Genomic DNA, 18,396 nt, shown 5'->3' with positions numbered 1-18,396 from the left:
CAATGAATCTGCAAAGCAAACGATCAGTATAAATGTTGTCGTATAAGCAAATACGCCAGTAACGCTTGTGCTAGTTTGTCAGGCAGAGTGCATTTTAGGGGGATGTCTGTACTTTGAGGGGATACTGGAGAGGAAGTCAACAAAGGTAAAACACTACAAAGCCAAGCAACCATGGTAACGTGCACACTCATTTGTACCTGACCTAATATCTCCCCCCACCACCACGCATGCACACCACACACACACGCACACACACACACACACACACACCACACACACACACACACACCACCACACACACACACACACACACCACACACACACACACACACCACACACACACACCTGTTCCACCTGTTAGCTCACCGAGGCTTCCAGGCTTTGAATTACTTGGATACAAACTGAATCATCAAACAACGGTGGAAGAAAAATGATGCATGCTTTGTTTGTGATGAAAAGAAATACTCTTTAAAAGAAAAAAAGGAATACAGTCTTTTGCATGGAACTTTTTTCAGTAATTCTAACTTCAGCCATTACTGATGAGTACAGATTATGAGTTTTATAGTCACACTAAATCAAGTTTAGCAAGCCTTTAGTTAAGTAATTTAGTATACTTGGTTTGCTTTGTCCTCAACAAAGTTAATTAAGTTGTAACAGCTTAATTAATAATAATAATAATGACTTAAATGTATAGAGCACTTTTTAAGACACCCAAAGCAGTTTTTCAAGTTGCATTATTCATTCACTCACACTGGTGATGATAGAACTACTAGTTTATACCACAGCTGCCCTGGGGGCAAACTGACGGAAGCGTGGCTGCCATTCTGCGCCTTCAGGCCCTCCGACCACCACCTCATTCATACACAGTCAAGATGGGTTAAGTGTCTTGCCCAAGGACACAACAGCAATATTCAGATTTTTGCTGGCTGGGAGCCTGATTCAAAATGGTGACCCTTTGGTCACAAGACGACTCGCTCTATCAACTGAGCTATTGCCACCCGAATTAAAAGGTTTGTGTGCTATTGGGTACCCAGATTCATTTATTTAAGTTATTCTAACTTCTTTATTTTCATCAATCATCATCAATCAATCAATCATCAATCAATCAATCAATCGATCGATCAATCAATCGAAAACTTTATTAATCACACAAGGGGCAATTAAATTTGAGCAGTCCCGTTAAAAAAAAAACACAATAACATAATCAATCAATCAATCAATTTTTTTATATAGCGCAAATCACAACAAACAGTTTGCCAAGGCGCTTTATATGTAAGGCAAGGCCATACAATTAAGTTATGTAAAACCCCAACGTCAACGACCCCCTGTGAGCAAGCACTTGGCTACAGTGGGAAGGAAAACTCCCTTTTAACGGAAGAAACCTCCAGCAGAACCAGGCTAGGGAGGGGCGTCTTCTGCTGGGACTGGTTGGGGCTGAGGGAGGAGAACCAGGAAAAAGACATGCTGTGGAGGGAGCAGAGATCGATCACTAATGATTAAATGCAGAGTGGTGCATACAGAGCAAAAAGAGAAAGAAACAGTGCATCATGGGAACCCCCAGCAGTCTACGTCTATAGCAGCATAACTAAGGATGGTTCAGGGTCACCTGATCCAGCCCTAACTATAAGCTTTAGCAAAAAGGAAAGTTTTAAGCCTAATCTTAAAAGTAGAGAGGGTGTCTGTCTCCCTGATCTGAATTGGGAGCTGGTTCCACAGGAGAGGAGCCTGAAAGCTGAAGGCTCTGCCTCCCATTCTACTCTTACAAACCCTAGGAACTACAAGTAAGGCCTGCAGTCTGAGAGCGAAGCGCTCTATTGGGGTGATATGGTACTACGAGGTCCCTAAGATAAGATGGGACCTGATTATTCAAAACCTTATAAGTAAGAAGAAGAATTTTAAATTTTATCTAGAATTAACAGGAAGCCAATGAAGAGAGGCCAATATGGGTGAGATATGCTCTCTCCTTCTAGTCCCCGTCAGTACTCTAGCTGCAGCATTTTGAATTAACTGAAGGCTTTTTAGGGAACTTTTAGGGACAACCTGATAATAATGAATTACAATAGTCCAGCCTAGAGGAAATAAATGCATGAATTAGTTTAACAACATATAACAACAATAAAACAATAAAAGCAGATTAAAAACAGAATTAAGGAGCTAAAATGGGTAGCCAGAATAATAAATAAATAAAACCATGGCAGACCTACGGAGCATTTAAAAGTCGATTCGCCGAAGGATAAACGACTTTAAAAAAACGGTTAGTTCTACAAATTTGTGAAGCATAACAGCTTCCTGAAGGAAGCAGAGAAAAATCCCCTAAAAGAACCATGATCCAGACAAAGACAGAATTACGTTCAGGCCTTCCAGAGGATCTGTTGATTGCACTCCACTCACTATTTTGCCTCAATTCCACTCAGAAATGTCCATACAAATTGTTACCTTAATTTTCTTACATTTTTTAAAACTTATTTAACTTAAGCCAGAATAAATGACATGTTGCAATTCCAGTTTTATGATCAGACTGTTTATTTTCAAACCATTGTGAACCTATGTAAAACTGTTTTGTTTTTTTTTGTTTTTGTTTTTTGTGAACATTTTTAAAGAACATCTAAGTTATCAACTTATTAAACTGGGAACATGTAAAAACCTTATTTTTTCATGTTTTCATGCTGAAAAACCTATTTAATGTAAGTTATACAAACTATCACCACAAAGCTTTTTTTAAACTGAAGAAGTACTTTGGATATCAAGAGAAGGTGATTCCTGCATTTACCATATTATCTTTCTTAATCTTACTGTTAGTCCAAAATAAACAGAAATAATATGTGAAGAAATGTAAATATTTAAAACAAGTGTGACCTTGAAGCCATACCTACACCACAGTAGTAACAGCAACTAGCAGGGCTTTCAGTGACACCAGCCACCAGAGGAAGACTGTTATAACTGTTTTATTGTTGTGTGTCATATATGTAGCTACAGACGAATTAAACTGGAGTTTAATTTTGAACAAAGTTCTGTAATTCTATGTCTCAGTATTTAGAAACTGGGAACTTGAATTGTGTGTTACATGTTCACATGATCTATGGGAGACAGATGGACCGGCGAGCAACAGTTCCTGTACAGGTTAAGCACAGAAACAGATACAAATCATTTATTAGAGACCTGAAAATGTTTTTTTTAAGGATGCATGTCATCAGGGTGTGTAAGTATTGCCTTTGCCAACTCTGACATACCTCTTGACAAAACCATCCTTTGCCAACCATCATCACCAAATCACCACCATAACAGTTACACACAAAAGAAGAAGTAGTAGTAGTAGTAATAGTAGTAGTGCTAAATCCTACATAGGCCCCGAGGCCTCTTGGTGCCTGTGCCTATCCTAGAGTCCACAGCATGAAGAGAAGAAGAGTCTATGCTCCACCATGGATGGGACGCCAGTCCAACACAACTTACTTCCCCAGTCAAGGCTGAACTCATTTTCAGTGGGTTGACTGAGACAAAGCAGATGAAGTAGCTTGTCCAAGGAAACAGACAGGTAGCAGGTGAGTAAGAATGAACTCAGCACTACATATTTGGTAGTCCAACTATTATCCCACTAAGCTGTCTGTTCTGCAGGAGCTGGCTGCTCTATAAGTAGTTCATTGTGAACTACCTGTAGTGCTTCTACATAGTCTAGAACCCAGACTACCTATAAATTCTTCACAACATTAAAAAAACAAAACATTTGGATGGGTGGGAAATGTCTTGAGGAGCACATTAGTCCCTGGTGAACGTTCTGGACACATGTCCAATCGAACACTTAGATTCTGCTTTGACTACACACTCAGTGTCTACACCTGGTTGTTGACTATTTAGTTATGCAATCCCGCCATTGCGCACAGTGACTCAATATTTGTCGTCGCAGTTGTAACTTTGCTATTGTTAGCTCCTGCGTCTTCTGTTCATCTTTTTTGAGTCTTGATCGACTGACCCCCACGAGTCTGATTTGCTTCTGTAACAAGACAAAAGAATGGAGGGAGTTTTTCCCTCATCACTGTCACGATGTGCTTGCCCAAGGGATGGGTAAGACAGGACCGTACCTTATATTTGGAGCTATATAAATAAATTAAATATTATTGGTGGCCAAGTGGTTAATTCACTTGGTTTCAGTGCAGAAGGTTCCAGGTTCAAATCCCACCCCTGCCACATTTCTCCATGTAATGTGGAGTTGTGTCAGGAAGGGCATCCGGCGTAAAACCTGTGCCAGTTCAACATGCAGGTCCACCTTGGATTTGCTGTGGCGACCCCGAGTGCAAACAAGGGAGCAGCCAAAGGGACTTACTTTTTATTCAAAATGCTATCTTGGGCACTATCCAGATATTTGCTTCTCACCATGTATCACGAAAATTTAGTTGACTGATTTTTAAGTAATCCTGCTAAAGCAGGAAATGGATTCTCCTCAAAGTTAAAACTGGGCTATGTGTTTGAGATTTTTCATTTTCAAGCAAGGATGTAATTTACTGTTCAGCAGGGTAAAGGTGCCCCTCTCTTTTTACTTTTATTTGAAATTTTAAATTGACTCGAAGATGTGACGTGTGTTCCCTCTGCTTTGTGCGTGGTATGAAGCTGTGACACCGCTCTGTCTTTTATCAGTCTTATCTAACCAGACTGACGACAATGGGAAGAGAGTGTTCGCATCGGGCGTTCTGTTCTGCGATTAGAAAACAAGCTTTGTAACAACATGAGCTTGACACACTGTATCAGTCTTCAAGGCAAAGCCATTTTGCTTTGAGCTCCCGTGATGTTTTTGTTATGGTTTAAAATGTAACATAGTCACAATCCAGTCGTGGGGAAACCTACTTCCTGCTTTCCACCACTTGGAGATACTCCAAACTTCCTCAGTGCTGACAACGGTTGTGCTGAGGTTTTCATTCTTAGCAGATTTCAGGAAGTCAGAGAACTCAGTGTGTCAGAAGATGAAGTGAAACTTGGAGGGTCCCTTCTATAATCTGTTTTACCTCAAAAAGTGAATCGAAGGCATCGTATTTGGAAACACTTGGAGTACATTTTCTGGTGAAGCTGTGCTGGCTGTTGGATATCACTAACCTCTACTTCCTTTTGCCGCCACCACCATTATAAGATATAGCATGTAAAACGATAACATAAGTTGAGGAAGTGTTCCAGCTCAGTGCATCACTCAGAGAAACAAATGAACATTCAAGTTATTTATTCATTCCTTCATTTCCTGATGCTTATCTGACATCTGAAGGCATCTTGTTGCTTTAATCAAGTTACGTTAAAGCAGTGCAAAGTGTGACGTTATCAACAAGGCAACTTTGACAGAACGTAAATTTTCCATCAATTTCTTTATAAGGTTTTCACTTTGTATTATTTTATTGTATTGTTCGACTTGAAAAACAGAATAAGTTTGAAACTCTTTACAGTATTTGTTGTGGTGTGTTAATGTTGTTGTATTGTGGTTTGTCAGCCCTCTACCTCAGGAGGTTTTGTTTTAAGTTGTGTTGAGTGATATGTTTTTAAACAAAAATGCTGATTGTAATAATAAAGTATTTGTTGTCACGTACAATGTTTGGTGAAATTCTATCCTAGGTCTTTTGGATCCTTTGGATATATGAAGCTTAAATATGAAAAAGTATCAGTATCAGTATCGATATTGGCGATACTGGGCCTGTATTTACTTGGTATCGGATCAATACCAAAAGTCCCAGTATCACCCCCTCTATTATTCAGTCAGAGTTTTGTGCAATATTGTCAAACATCTTGTCCAAATGTTTTGTTGTACTTTGTTGTACTAAATAAAAATTAATTTAAATCTCCACTCATTCTTGAATATTTTTTTAACAGATACACACAGATGTACACACACAGGTGAAAACAACAATCCTTGCAACGACTGTCGGCGAGATTAATAACACATCCTGACATCATTTTTGAAAATGCTTTATTTATCTATTTTACCGCTATAAATATAACAATGCTCAAAGAGCTTTTCGTTAAAACCAACCTGATAGAAAAGAGTCTGCATGGGCCTGAAAAGGCACAGAAATGCATGGGAACATGTTGGCAATAAGGCACACTAGGAAGAGTTTAAATGGTAACACCATTCAAAAAACAAGACACACACACAAAAAAAGCATATTAAGTTCAACACCACTGAAAAAAAAAGAAGTTTGTTCCTGCAGCTGTATTGCAGGAAGACATGCAGGAAATAGAAAGTGGCTGACGCGTTGTGGATGTAGTTGGCCGTTAACGCACACAGCCACGGTTAAAGCTCCAGCAGCTTAGCGTTTGTACTTAAAAACACAGTTCTCGCAACAAACTGAGTCCACTTAACCGGCATTTCAGGCCAAAGAAATAGAACAAGTTCAGTCTTGGACACTGATACCATATTGGTGAAAGGAAAGATCCCTGCGTTCCCTCTCAACATCAAATCCAGTTCAAAGCAGCTACAATACACACAACACAACATAAAACAAATAGCACAATAACCATGAATGTTTAATACCTATTGGACACTTGGTTAAAAAAAAAAGGACTTTCTAGTTTTGCTACTTGATATTAACCTAAACAAGATGTACATAAAGAAAAGAAATATGTTTTAGTATATTAACTTTTCTTTCACTTCATACACAACAAAAGTAATGAATATTAAATAATATCCTGGCTAATTGTTATCACACAAAAAAATATGAAACACAGTTATTGGCAGTTTGATTTTTGTGGAATCCAGTTTCAGAAGGGACAAAGATAGCATAGCAAAACCTAGACCGAGATAACAGGCAGGTCTAGACCTGGAAATTTGTTCATTTAAAGGGGTCATATTATGAACCTAGTCAACAGGATGATATACAAATGTGTCATCAGAGGTTTACATAACTGATATTGATGTTTGTAGCCCAAAATGCCACCCTATTTTCAGGCTTTCAACAATGCAGGAGTTCAGGTATGGACTTCCGTGACATAAGGCACATAAGTCTAAATATGCGTATAGCCAGGGAATTTCATCAGGTAAAAGCACAGATGTTTGAGGCAAACAGCTATTTATGCAGGACACTATGCTGACATGCATGTTTGACTAATGGTGAGTCATATAACAAAAACTGTAACCAGTATTAACAAAAGTGCAGCTAGCCTATGTAGCCTACTGAGCATGACTATTTTTTAAAGACAGCTCAACCTTTGTGAAACATGTCACAACACCATAATAATATCTTGCATAAATCAGTTTTAAATGCAATCATGGATATCCTGTTACATCCTGAAAACTGATCGCTGTTAGCATGAAACTCCAACTGCACTGAAAGCTACAGTGTGTAGGATTTAGCGTCATCTGGTGGTGAGGCCGCAGATTCCATTATGCCATCACTGGACATGATTTGTTGACTTTTTCATTTCTTTTGTGACAGGGATTCATGTTCCCCTGTCTTTTCTTGTGATAAGATGCATGAGTCCATTTAACAAAATAAGGATTCTCAGAGTTGTTAGCCTGTGCTAGCAAACACTGATTCCTCTTCTTTTTCTTCAGTGTTGTGGCCACACTGCAAAATGCAAAAGTCAGAATAACTATGTTCCTTTTGGGTTACTGTATTAACATGGTGGTGCAAGATCATAGACTTAGTGAGGGGGCCCGCTCCCATGTAGACACGAAGGGCTCATTCTAAGCTTATAAAAACATATTGTTGGTAATTATACACTAATGAACAGATGGTTATGAAAGCTATATTCCATTTCTGTTACTAATAAACATCCCTAAATCTGACACACTGTAGCTTTAACTGTATAAGGTAGCTAATTTTTTTTAGCACAGTATAACCCCTTTAACTCAAACCAACAATTTAGTCAAAGTTTCATTCATAATATCAAAGTCTCAGTTTCCTCAAATCAGATCTTCATAGGAGACGGTGCAAAATGAGCACATTAAAAAAATGTACTCAAACAAAGTTCGGAATCGAAAGTTCACGATTTAAACGCATCATAAAACATAATTGTTCGGGAGTGTAATTTTGCCATCAGTGCATCTTGTGTCTGTTGATGTTTGCACATGTGTGTAGTAGTAGTAGTAGTAGTAGTAGTACAGGCTTGTGAGGTATCGCTCCAGTTATTGCCAGTCCAAGTTGTTCTCAGCACACAGCAGAGTTTAAAAGTGCCATTTAAACATTCATAAGGGTTTTTTTTTATACGTCATATGCCATGACGCATTAAAAACGCCAACCAGCCCAGTTCACAAATGAAATTACTACACTCACTATTAAATATCTCTTCATATGAAAGTGGCAATTGTTTTGCCCTTTATAAATAGCTCTAAGTGCACCTCGGTAAAGCACAGCTGGAGGACAAGAAAGAGGAGACAGAATGACAGAGGAGTGTTACTCTAGGTGCATTCAGAGACTACAGGAGAGAGGTAGCCTTGTCGCTTCTGACTGCAGAGACTGAAACCTACTAGTTTCACTGCAATACAGTAATACCACAAACCTGGTTCAGGATGATGTTTGCATATAAAGTCTTTTACGTTTAAGGCTTCATTTTGCTCTGAAACACGCAGACTATGACATAAAGCATGCACATGTGCAGGCACTGTTCAGGCTTAGAGGATAGCTGCAATATATCAACTGGACTGTCCTTTTTGGGAAGGGGGGGTTAGCACTGAGAAAAACGGGCATTTTATGTGAGTGTGCTCCAGCCCGTATGGAAAAAAAATGTCTCTTTTCTGTCCATATTTGTTCACCTTTCAAGAAACCAATAATAAAACATACATACATGTGGAAGAAAAACAACATCTAACATCTGTTCAGTCTTAGTCTCCTGTTAGCACTTTCTAAAGATGGGGGGGCTGCATACATGGTATTGCTATTTTCAACTTTTCCAGTTTAACCATCTCTATAGCCCATCATCGAAAAAGCTTTCCAGTTTCTTCAAATCACACACACACACACACACACACACACACACACCACACACACACACACACACACACACACACACACACACACACACACACACACACACACACACACACACACACACACACACACACACACACACCATGGCAGCAGTTTTGTTTCCATCCCATTTTTCATGTATTGAAGTAAAAGATCTGTGATTTCTTCTATGCACACAAAAGGCTTATTCTTTCAAATTTTGTTCTTGAATTTGTTAAATCTGTGTTAGTGAGCACTTCACCTTTCCCAAGATAATTATTGCAAATATGTGCCTTCAACTGATCACAATAAAAGACCGCTCTAACATGTGCTGTTTTATCACACATCTTAATGCAACAGATATTACAGTTTTGGAGGATCATGCAGTCAGCATGCTGACTGTAGGAATGTACATCACAGTTGTTGCCAGTGAATGAATGTGCATTTCGCTACCATATTCTGTTGTGGTTGATAGAAGCCACAATTCTTTCAAACTAATACAACACTAGCAAATGCAGAAAACACCTACAAATACAATGCAACACAAACAATTATAACCTGCAACTGACGCAACAATTTAATTTGATAACGTGTGTACTGGTTTCATTGCACTGCGGTTTTCTGGTGACTTATCTTTTCTTGGTCGGCAGTTTATTGATGATTTTACTCTAAGATAGAAATATTTTCAATGTTTTACTATTTTATTTGTGATACACTGAACTGTAGAATTCAGGTAAAATCCTCCAGGGAGAAAACTCTTTTGTGTTGTTAGTTCTTCTGTTGTGTTGTAGAGCTTTGCAAAGTGTCTAAATGTTTGGGTATGTTGTCTGAATTTCAAGCAGACATATTATCAAATTAGACTACATGTACTGTAAATTTTATTTGTATTCTGTGTTTGCACGCCTCTTTTTTATACAATTTTGAAACATTTTGATGGAGGTGTTTTCTGCATTTGTTGGTGTTGGCTTAATTTGGAAGAAAAAAACATTTCTGATATCATTTCCAACCAGTCTCACAGTTGCATATGATGTGTAAATGATGTGCCCAGGACTGCACATTGTAGTGTGGCTCTTTATTGTGCCTAGTCCAAAGCACGCCTGTGCAATAATCATGCTGTTTAATCTGTATTTTGATATGTCACACCAGAAAGGTAGACACATTATCTTGGCAGATGTGAAATACTCACAAACTGGGATTTTAACAAATTTGCAAACAAAAATTTGAGGAAAATAAACCTTTTGTGTACACAGAAGTATTATACTTCATCTCATAAAAATGGAAGCAAAAACAAAATTGCTGCATTTATATTTTTGTTATATGTGTGCGTGTGTGGGGCAGTGTGTGTGTGTTTACAAAGGTTAAAGCGGAGACAAAATGCAAACTATCCATAAGAAAACACATATACCTTCATTAAAACAACTAAAACACAAAAACTAAATAACCCAAAAAAGTACCAAACTTTTTTTTAAAGCATGCTCTCTCAACCAGCGTGGATGGACAGCATCACCTACAACATTTAGAATTCTCTACAATACTCAATATTAATGAGAAAAGAAAAAAAAAAGAAAACTAAAACAATATCTGTATACCCAAATCGTCAGTGGCATCCTCTCAGGTTAGTAGTTTATCTCATACTTCTTTTAAAATACCTTCATTCCTCCACTCATTTTTAAATTTGCTTTTGCTATTGTTAAACAAAAGTAATTTTTCCTACTTCAGAGATATCTCCCAAATATAGAAAACAAAATCTTAAATATGTGGTGTTTCTTCATAAATATTTCAAATGTACCTTCAGCATGCTGTTGGATTTTCTTTTATTTGGTGGCGAGTGTGTGTGTGTTTGGGGGTTGTTCAGCGTAACCATGTATGGATTTGGTTATATGGGGTGTTGTTAGTGAGAAAACACAGAGGCTCCATCATATAACTGGCTTCCATCCACAACATGCTGAGGCCAATCGCTGAGAAGGATTTGAGCCATGATGTCCAACTGGTGTCACTCCATCGACCATGTTCTAAATATTTAAGTTCACCAACATTTGCTTAGAGAGCTTGAATGCTCACAGTTCAAGGCCCATTAAGGTATGGCAGGACAGACGGCACGTGTTGGGATGCTGTCCTTCAGTCACAAGCCTTTGTTGTTTCAGAGTCAGTATGTCTGGTAGACGTTGTGGATGGGCAGCTGGAACGCCGTGGCAGGAAAAGCCTGTGGTACGGCGTAGCCAGCATAGCCACCGTATGCTGCGGCCGCCACCGCCGCGTTCTTCTGCAGAGCCGCAAGAGCTACCGAGTGGCGGCGTAGTTTGCAATGGGCACGTATCCAGCCTCCATACAGGCCGGCGGCGGCTGGGATACGCTGTACGCTGTGAGCCATAGCATAGACGGGAGTGATGGGACGTCCCTGCAGGCGAACAGAAGAAACACATTCACCATAAATAAGAAAAAGGACTTGGGAGAGTTTTCCTGAAATATTACACACTAATTTTACACCGAGTACATTGTACAGTCACTTATTTTTTATATTGGGGATGAGTTTGTTGACAGAATAACAGAATAATAAAAGAAAAGTGAAGATTTAAGTAAGAAGTTAGAAGAAATATCAAAAATATGATGAGCAAAATTCCTTTTTTATAGGCTGAAGAATGTTTTGTGCTTTAGGCCAAAATTCTTTTAGGTTTTAAAGAGACTTTTCTCATTGGTTTAAATAATGAAAAATGATCTTATAACTCTCATAGATGTTTAAGCTCAACAACATATTTTTTTAAGATGAACATACCTAGAATTTATATATATATATATATATATATATATATATATATATATATATATATATCCCTGGTTCTCAAGACCAGGCACGTAAGTGTCTCTACTCTACTCTTTTCTACTCTGGCACCTTAGAATTGGAATATAATATATAAGACCTACCTTACTGAATTTTCATATATATATATATATATTATATCTAATATATATATATATATATATATATATATATATATACGAGGTCTGTCAATAAAGTATAGGTCCTTTTTATTTTTCAAAAAACTATATGGATTTCATTCATATGTTTTTACGTCAGACATGCTTGAACCCTCGTGTGCATGCTGTGAGTTTTTCCACGCCTGCGGTGAAGGAGATTTTTTTAATGAAAGACGTGCGGGCGGATTGCAGCGTCGGCTTGCAGCTGCCGCGACGCTCCGCCACAGGAAAAAACACCTCCGTTGGAAGCCTTAAGGACAAGTGGAACATGCCCAGCTGTTAAACAATTTCTCATATACTCACTCCACTGAAAGCCATCAAAAGCCGCCTGGATTTTACAAATGGTTATCAACACGGAGGTGTTTTTCCTGTGCCGCCGCACCGCGCCGGCTGCGTCCCGACGCGCGGACCCGTCCGCACGTCTTTCATTAAAAAAATCTCCTTTAACAGTGGAATATCCGGATAAAATGCTGAAACCGACTTCTTCTGAAACTTCTCTGTTCTCTCACGACGTCCTGGATCAATACAGCCTGAAATAAGGAGGTTTTCAGCTTGAAACAGGTTGATGACGGCGCCTGGGACCACTGCACGATGTCTTGCTCTGTGGGAAGTCCTTAAAGCGACAGTATCAGCTCAAAATCTCTCATCAGCCGTTAAAATTTTCACCGAAAACCAGCTTAATTTTTCGAACCGTGTCCACTTCGATGTGTCTCACAGGTTTAGAAAAAAATTTTGATCAAACAAAGCGCCAGTCTCTCAGCAACTTCTCAGACAAAGGAATTCCGACGAGGGGCTGGACGACTCCTCCCACAAGGAGTGCTCACAGGTGAATGACGTCACCGACAGGCGTGGAAAAACTCATGCATGCGCACGAGGGTTCGAGCATGTCTGACGTAAAAACATATGAATGAAATCCATATAGTTTTTGAAAAAAATAAAAAGGCTCACAAAGGTTTATATCCATGCAGCAGTGTCATGATGTGCACCTGGAAAGGTGGCGGGGTGGAGCCAGCGGGTAGGACGGCGGTTGCAGAAGTGGTTGTGTGTTCAGGGTGCTGCATGGCCAGCGGGTTGATCAGGTGCTCCACTGGATGCACCTTCTCATCCTCCAGTAGCTTGGTGGCAGGAGCTGCGCTGAACATGGCGGGATACTGACCGCCCAGAGTCGGCAGTGCCACTGTACACACAAGAAGAATGACCGCCTAAATAAGACTGCACTTCTGCAGAGGTGTTTGCATAACACAAGAACAAAAAGTACAGACAAACGTGTGCATGCACCCCGGCTCAGACAGACACACAAGAACACTCAGAGGGTGAGGAAAAACACCAGAGATAAAGGTTTAAAAGGACACAATTTAAAAAGAAAAAGTCACAAAAACTAGTCTCACGGTGTGATTTGGATTATGACCGCACTCCACTGATTAGCCTCAACAATACGCAACAAAATCTTCAGTGTTAAAATTACACTTTGATCGTGTTAAAATATTAAGTTTTTAATATTGTTACTGTCACTTAAGAAAGTGTATTTTCAAAACTACTGAGTATTTTACCACAATTTAAAAGTGTAATTTCAGCTACTGTTTAGAGGAACACCCCAGGCATAGGCCGCAGGATGGGTTTGAACCCTCAACCTTCTATCGCAGCATCACCACTGAAGACCTGCAGCATCTGTAAGAAGGACTCATTTTTTTTTGTCATTTGTCATTCATTACACAGACGAGGTTAAAACGAACAGGTAGCTCAGTGGAGAAGTTCGATTGCTAACATGGGTTCAATTCCTGGTCATGCTACCTGTCCGTGCCTTTGGACAAGACACTTAATCTCCATGATCCCAGTCCACCCAGCAGTAAATGGATACCAGAGTTTGGCTGGGAAATGACCTCTGATGGACTGGTGCCTTGTCCAGGGGGAGTCGTAGACCCTCATGTGCTTCATGCTGCAGCGGCCAGGATAAGCACCGGCCCGATGGGCCTCTGGGTCTGTGTAGGACTTTGTTAAAATGACACCATCAAGGAGGCAAACTCCACTTGTGATTCGAAACACAATCAACTCTGAGAAAAACTCTAAGTGTGTAAGGTTTAACACAGAGCATCTTAAGATAATATTTTAAATGTGAAATCAACTCTGATAGTTTACGCTGACATTTTAATACGTGTGTGTGTGTGTGCACATATGCCCACATACACGGAAACCCAACCAAGGAAACATAACTTTAGCTATTTAGCTTTTTACTCCACCTGAAGATGGAGTAAAAAGCCCTTCAATTTGATGCAAACTGGAACTCAAAGTAATTTCCAGATATGGACAAAACTATTACAGAATGATAATTAATTAAATTATATTTTACAAAATATAAACTCTGATGAGTAAACACAGTACTATGCAAAATTTCAAGACATTTGTTTTTAAAAAAAATAATAATGCAATAAATAGCTTTTATTTTGCAGCCCGCCTTTTAGCTAACACCCCCAGATGTGAGCATGTTACCCCGATCCTCTACTCTCTGCAGTGGCTAAAACTGTAATATTTGTTTTTAAAGCTCTTAATGGTCTTGCACTTTCCAGTGCTTCAGCAAACAAACATGCCTTCTATAATGGAGATTATTGCACATTTTGAGGCATTAGTTCAGACCACCCAGTGCCATTTTCCTGCATCACAGCTTTTAGACCAATCTTTTACCATGCGCAAAGCAGTGCACAATGCAACACGTGTCACTGCTAGGTTCCACCTGGTGCAGGTGTCATTTTCATGCCCAGTGCCCATTTTTCTTGGATGTCAACTGTACATGCACTTATCTGTGAGCTGATGTCTTCCTATCATTCGTCACAAGAAAAGCAGGTCTAAATTCTAGCACACTGCAGTGACCTTGTGGTAATTTAAGATCACAGCACTCAAACACACCTTACAGAAGCGGATTCACAACTCTACACACAGAGTGTAATCGACCATCATAGGAACATGAAACTGAACTGAACACCAAATCTGTAATGAAGTGTAAGTATTAATTATTATATTAATTATTTAAAAAACCCAACTCCAATAACTATGGTTTGTGCCATATGTTAATGCTGCCCTTCTGCCTCACTGTATTTGGCATTGTGTAGAAATGGGTTGGAAGAAAAAGAGAGGATTCAGTTTTTAGAGAGCATTTTAAACATTGAAACAAAAATGTGTGTGTTTATAACATATTACAAACACTAATCATGCACTCCAGCCTTATAATAGACAAAGAATGCTAACACCAACTACATCATAGCACAAACAAAGAGCACATCATAGCTAAACAGATAAAAAGCTCTTAACTTACCTTAAAAAAATAGAACATCTAATGGGTCTATATGCACGGGTGAGGTCCACATCACAGGCCAGTTGCAATAACTACGCCTTATGTGCCTGCCTCATAAATGGTGGGTGGTGGACACTCTTCACACAGCAGAGTAACAGGCATTAAAGGGCACAATATTCACAGGTGTTAATCCAACTGTCACAGCAACTTCCAATGCTATTTATTTTTCCTTTTTTTGTCAGCTGATTTTTGTGCTCCCTTTCTGTGCAGATTTATTTCCTTACCATAAAACCTCTCCACACTTTTCACTTGCATCCATTCAATATCATCAAGCTGACATTTGAGACTGTGGTTGATTTTAACATACACCAACAAAACACCCATGATGTTCTGCCTCAACTTTGTGCTCACTTTACACACCCTGGAAGATAGCGATAAGGAATTAGACATGTCCCAAATAAATTGTGCTCTGCATTTTAGATTGTGCACCATAAAGACTTGAGAGTCAGTAGGGTCCCAGGTGTTTTCATACATAGCCACTGGTTGTTTTCCAGTTTGCTTACAAGTATTCCATGACAGACCACTTCTGAGCAGACGTCTCTAGACTGTAGATAGGTATATCAGGGTCAGAGTGGGCTCTGCAAGATCTGGATACATCTGTATGTGAGAGATGTTGGTGATGTAGCTATTTTGTGTCTTGTTTCCCTGGCTGCTCAATCTTGCCTCAGTTAAAAAAAAAAAAAAAGTATATATATATATATATTACAGATTTTTAAAAACTCCTCTGACACAACTGTTACTGTCTAAGGTAATGAGTGTGTTTTCAGCCTACATATCATATTGATGATCACGTGCACATGTTTCATGTATTTGTTTAATAATATTTTGGGCTATATTCCTGCAATATTCTTATCAATGAAAGGACAGTCACACAAAGTATAGGCTGGAATTACAACATTTCTGTTTATGCATTTTGCATGTTTTCCCATTCAAGGCATTATTTTCAAAAGCATCCTCTCTTTGCATCACCCCTGCACACACACACGTGTCTAAAACATTTGCACAGTACTGCACATGACGCTAATCACTACAAATAGTTTATTACAAAGATAAATCAGCAAAAATATTTCACTAATATAGATGGGTTTTTATATTTGTTTTTAAAATTACAGTTGAGCATTGAAGGATAATAAAAGTGTACTTTTAAAAAGTTTTTGTCACTCAAAAAAAAAGCTTCTAGTTTTGCAAATAACAGATTTGATCTATCTTTCCATTTTCGTCAAGGTTTAAATATCTGCTTACAATCATGTGATGAATAAAGATGCTCCAGTCTTATTTTTATTACTGGCATACTGTAGCTTATATTTTGCAATGAGTTATTTTTTCCCTCATTTTTATCAATTCAAAACATCATGTTTCCTTCTGCTTACTGTGAAAAAAAAAAAAAGGGGGGGGGGTAATGTAGAAACTGAATTCTTGACCAAGAAATATAAACATAAATAAGTTTTAAAGGGTTTTGTTTGCAGAGAAAGCAGTTAATTTGTTCATTTTATCTATCCACCAGGGCCAGATAATTAGGGACGGTTGGTGCATCCGGCCATCAAACATTTGTTTGATAAATGATGAAACTGCAGAGGTTCCAATCAAAAATGAGCAAATGCAAAAAAGAAAAAGAATAGAAAGTGATCCGAGAAGCTAATGTTGAGGCATCGGTGTGATCATGGTATCATCCTGCAGGTGGCGCCACAGTGATCAGAAAAGACTGGATTGGAAAAAAATTGTGAAGAGGAATTCATGCCAACTCTTCTTTTGACTGAAACAGATTGTGCAATCAGAGTTAAAGCAGCCTGAAAAGATGGTTTTCAAAATTTTTACTTAAATTTTTATTGAATTATCTATTTACTTGACTGCTTGACCTTGACTCCAAAAAGTAATCACGTTACATTTGGCTGTGTTTCAGTCAAAAGCTGGAGTTGGGTAGATTTGGAATCATCGGTGCCTTCGTGAAAGACAGATTTCTCATAGAAATAAGAGGAAAAGTAAAAGACTGAGGAACAAAACACAGCACTTACTTTCTGGCCATGATCGAAAGGATTTTGTATAATTATTATTACACACCACAGAATAAATCCTTTTGCACATGACTGTCCAGTAACAATCATAATCTTGATTTGCAAAATGCTCCTCAGCCACACAAGAGAGAGAGACAGAGAGGATTACAAGACTAGAAGGTTTAGTAGAGGCGTTTGATACGGGAGAGGACACGGACATTCTAGCTCACTGACTTGTGCCAGGTTTGATGGTAACTGGGTTGACGGAGGCAGCAAGCTCCAAACTGGGCATCAGTTCATAGGGCTTTTCGGGCTGTTTGGTCTTGCCCTCATGGTAGCGGCTGTAGATGCCACGACCAGCAGAGTAACCCCCCAGGTAGGACCCCCGTGGTCCAGGGGTACGGTTACCTGTAGCAGCACGACCACGACCTCGCACAGTACCTGCTTAAGATATAATAATAATATAATAACAGGGGGCGTGACTTAGCACCTTAGCAGCAGGGGCAACTTACAGTAAACAAATGTGCCAGGCATAGAAGATAAAATTTAAGCAATGGGGATAGATCCTCTCTAGGTATCAGGATTAAGTTCCAGTCAGATCCTTAAGTATTTGGACAATGTCACATTATTGTCTCTGTAAACCACCACAATGGAGTTGAAATGGAACAAAGGTATGCACATGTTACATTAACTGTTTAGGCTGTTCTCCAAAACTAAATGAGGGAAGCCACTGAGGCACCAGACAACTCTGAAGGAGTTATGTGGCTTGTCCCTTACATGGTAGTTTATGTCGTTCCTCCTTGCATGGTCACCGAATTTTTGAGAACTGCCTACTTCATACAGATTTGCTGTACAGTACCATACATGGGTTTTCTTAATCATTAACGTAAATGAAGTCCAAGACTTATTCATGATTTGGAAATATTCATGAATCCATCCCTTGACTTATCATCAGAAAACTGACTGTAAAAGGGACGATTCTCATTAATATCAATGTGTATATTTAGCTTGTTACATATGGCCTCTGAAAATGGACGGCATTTCTTCAATTAAAAGTGAAAGTCTATATTACAATCACATATTACATCTTGATTGTTGCATTTCAACTCCATGGTGGTGGTGCACACAGGCAAAAAGGCCAAAAATTGTATCATTGTCCAAATACCGA

At 39.0% G+C, this 18,396-nt stretch overlaps 1 protein-coding gene across 13 annotated transcripts in view; it reads right to left on the bottom strand.

The window, feature by feature from the left end:
- Positions 1-10,727: 10,727 nt before the first annotated feature.
- LOC117527063 (RNA-binding protein 47-like) overlaps positions 10,728-18,396 on the bottom strand; it is an 85,049-nt gene continuing 77,380 nt past the window's right edge. For 9 of the 13 annotated variants that reach the window (XM_034189228.1, XM_034189234.1, XM_034189229.1 and 6 more), the window contains 3 exons: positions 17,463-17,672; positions 12,878-13,068; positions 10,728-11,313 (listed from right to left, as the gene is read on the bottom strand). In XM_034189228.1, coding sequence (XP_034045119.1) covers positions 11,062-11,313; positions 12,878-13,068; positions 17,463-17,672 — 653 coding nt within the window. In that variant the 3' untranslated portion in view covers positions 10,728-11,061. The remainder of the gene's footprint in view (positions 11,314-12,877; positions 13,069-17,462; positions 17,673-18,396) is intronic. The other 4 variants (XM_034189238.1, XM_034189235.1, XM_034189239.1 and 1 more) reach the window with 2 other exon arrangements.

Source organism: Thalassophryne amazonica, chromosome 15 (genome assembly GCF_902500255.1).
Source record: "Thalassophryne amazonica chromosome 15, fThaAma1.1, whole genome shotgun sequence".
Lineage (NCBI taxonomy): Eukaryota > Metazoa > Chordata > Actinopteri > Batrachoidiformes > Batrachoididae > Thalassophryne > Thalassophryne amazonica.
This window is presented reverse-complemented; position numbering and strand designations above follow the sequence as displayed.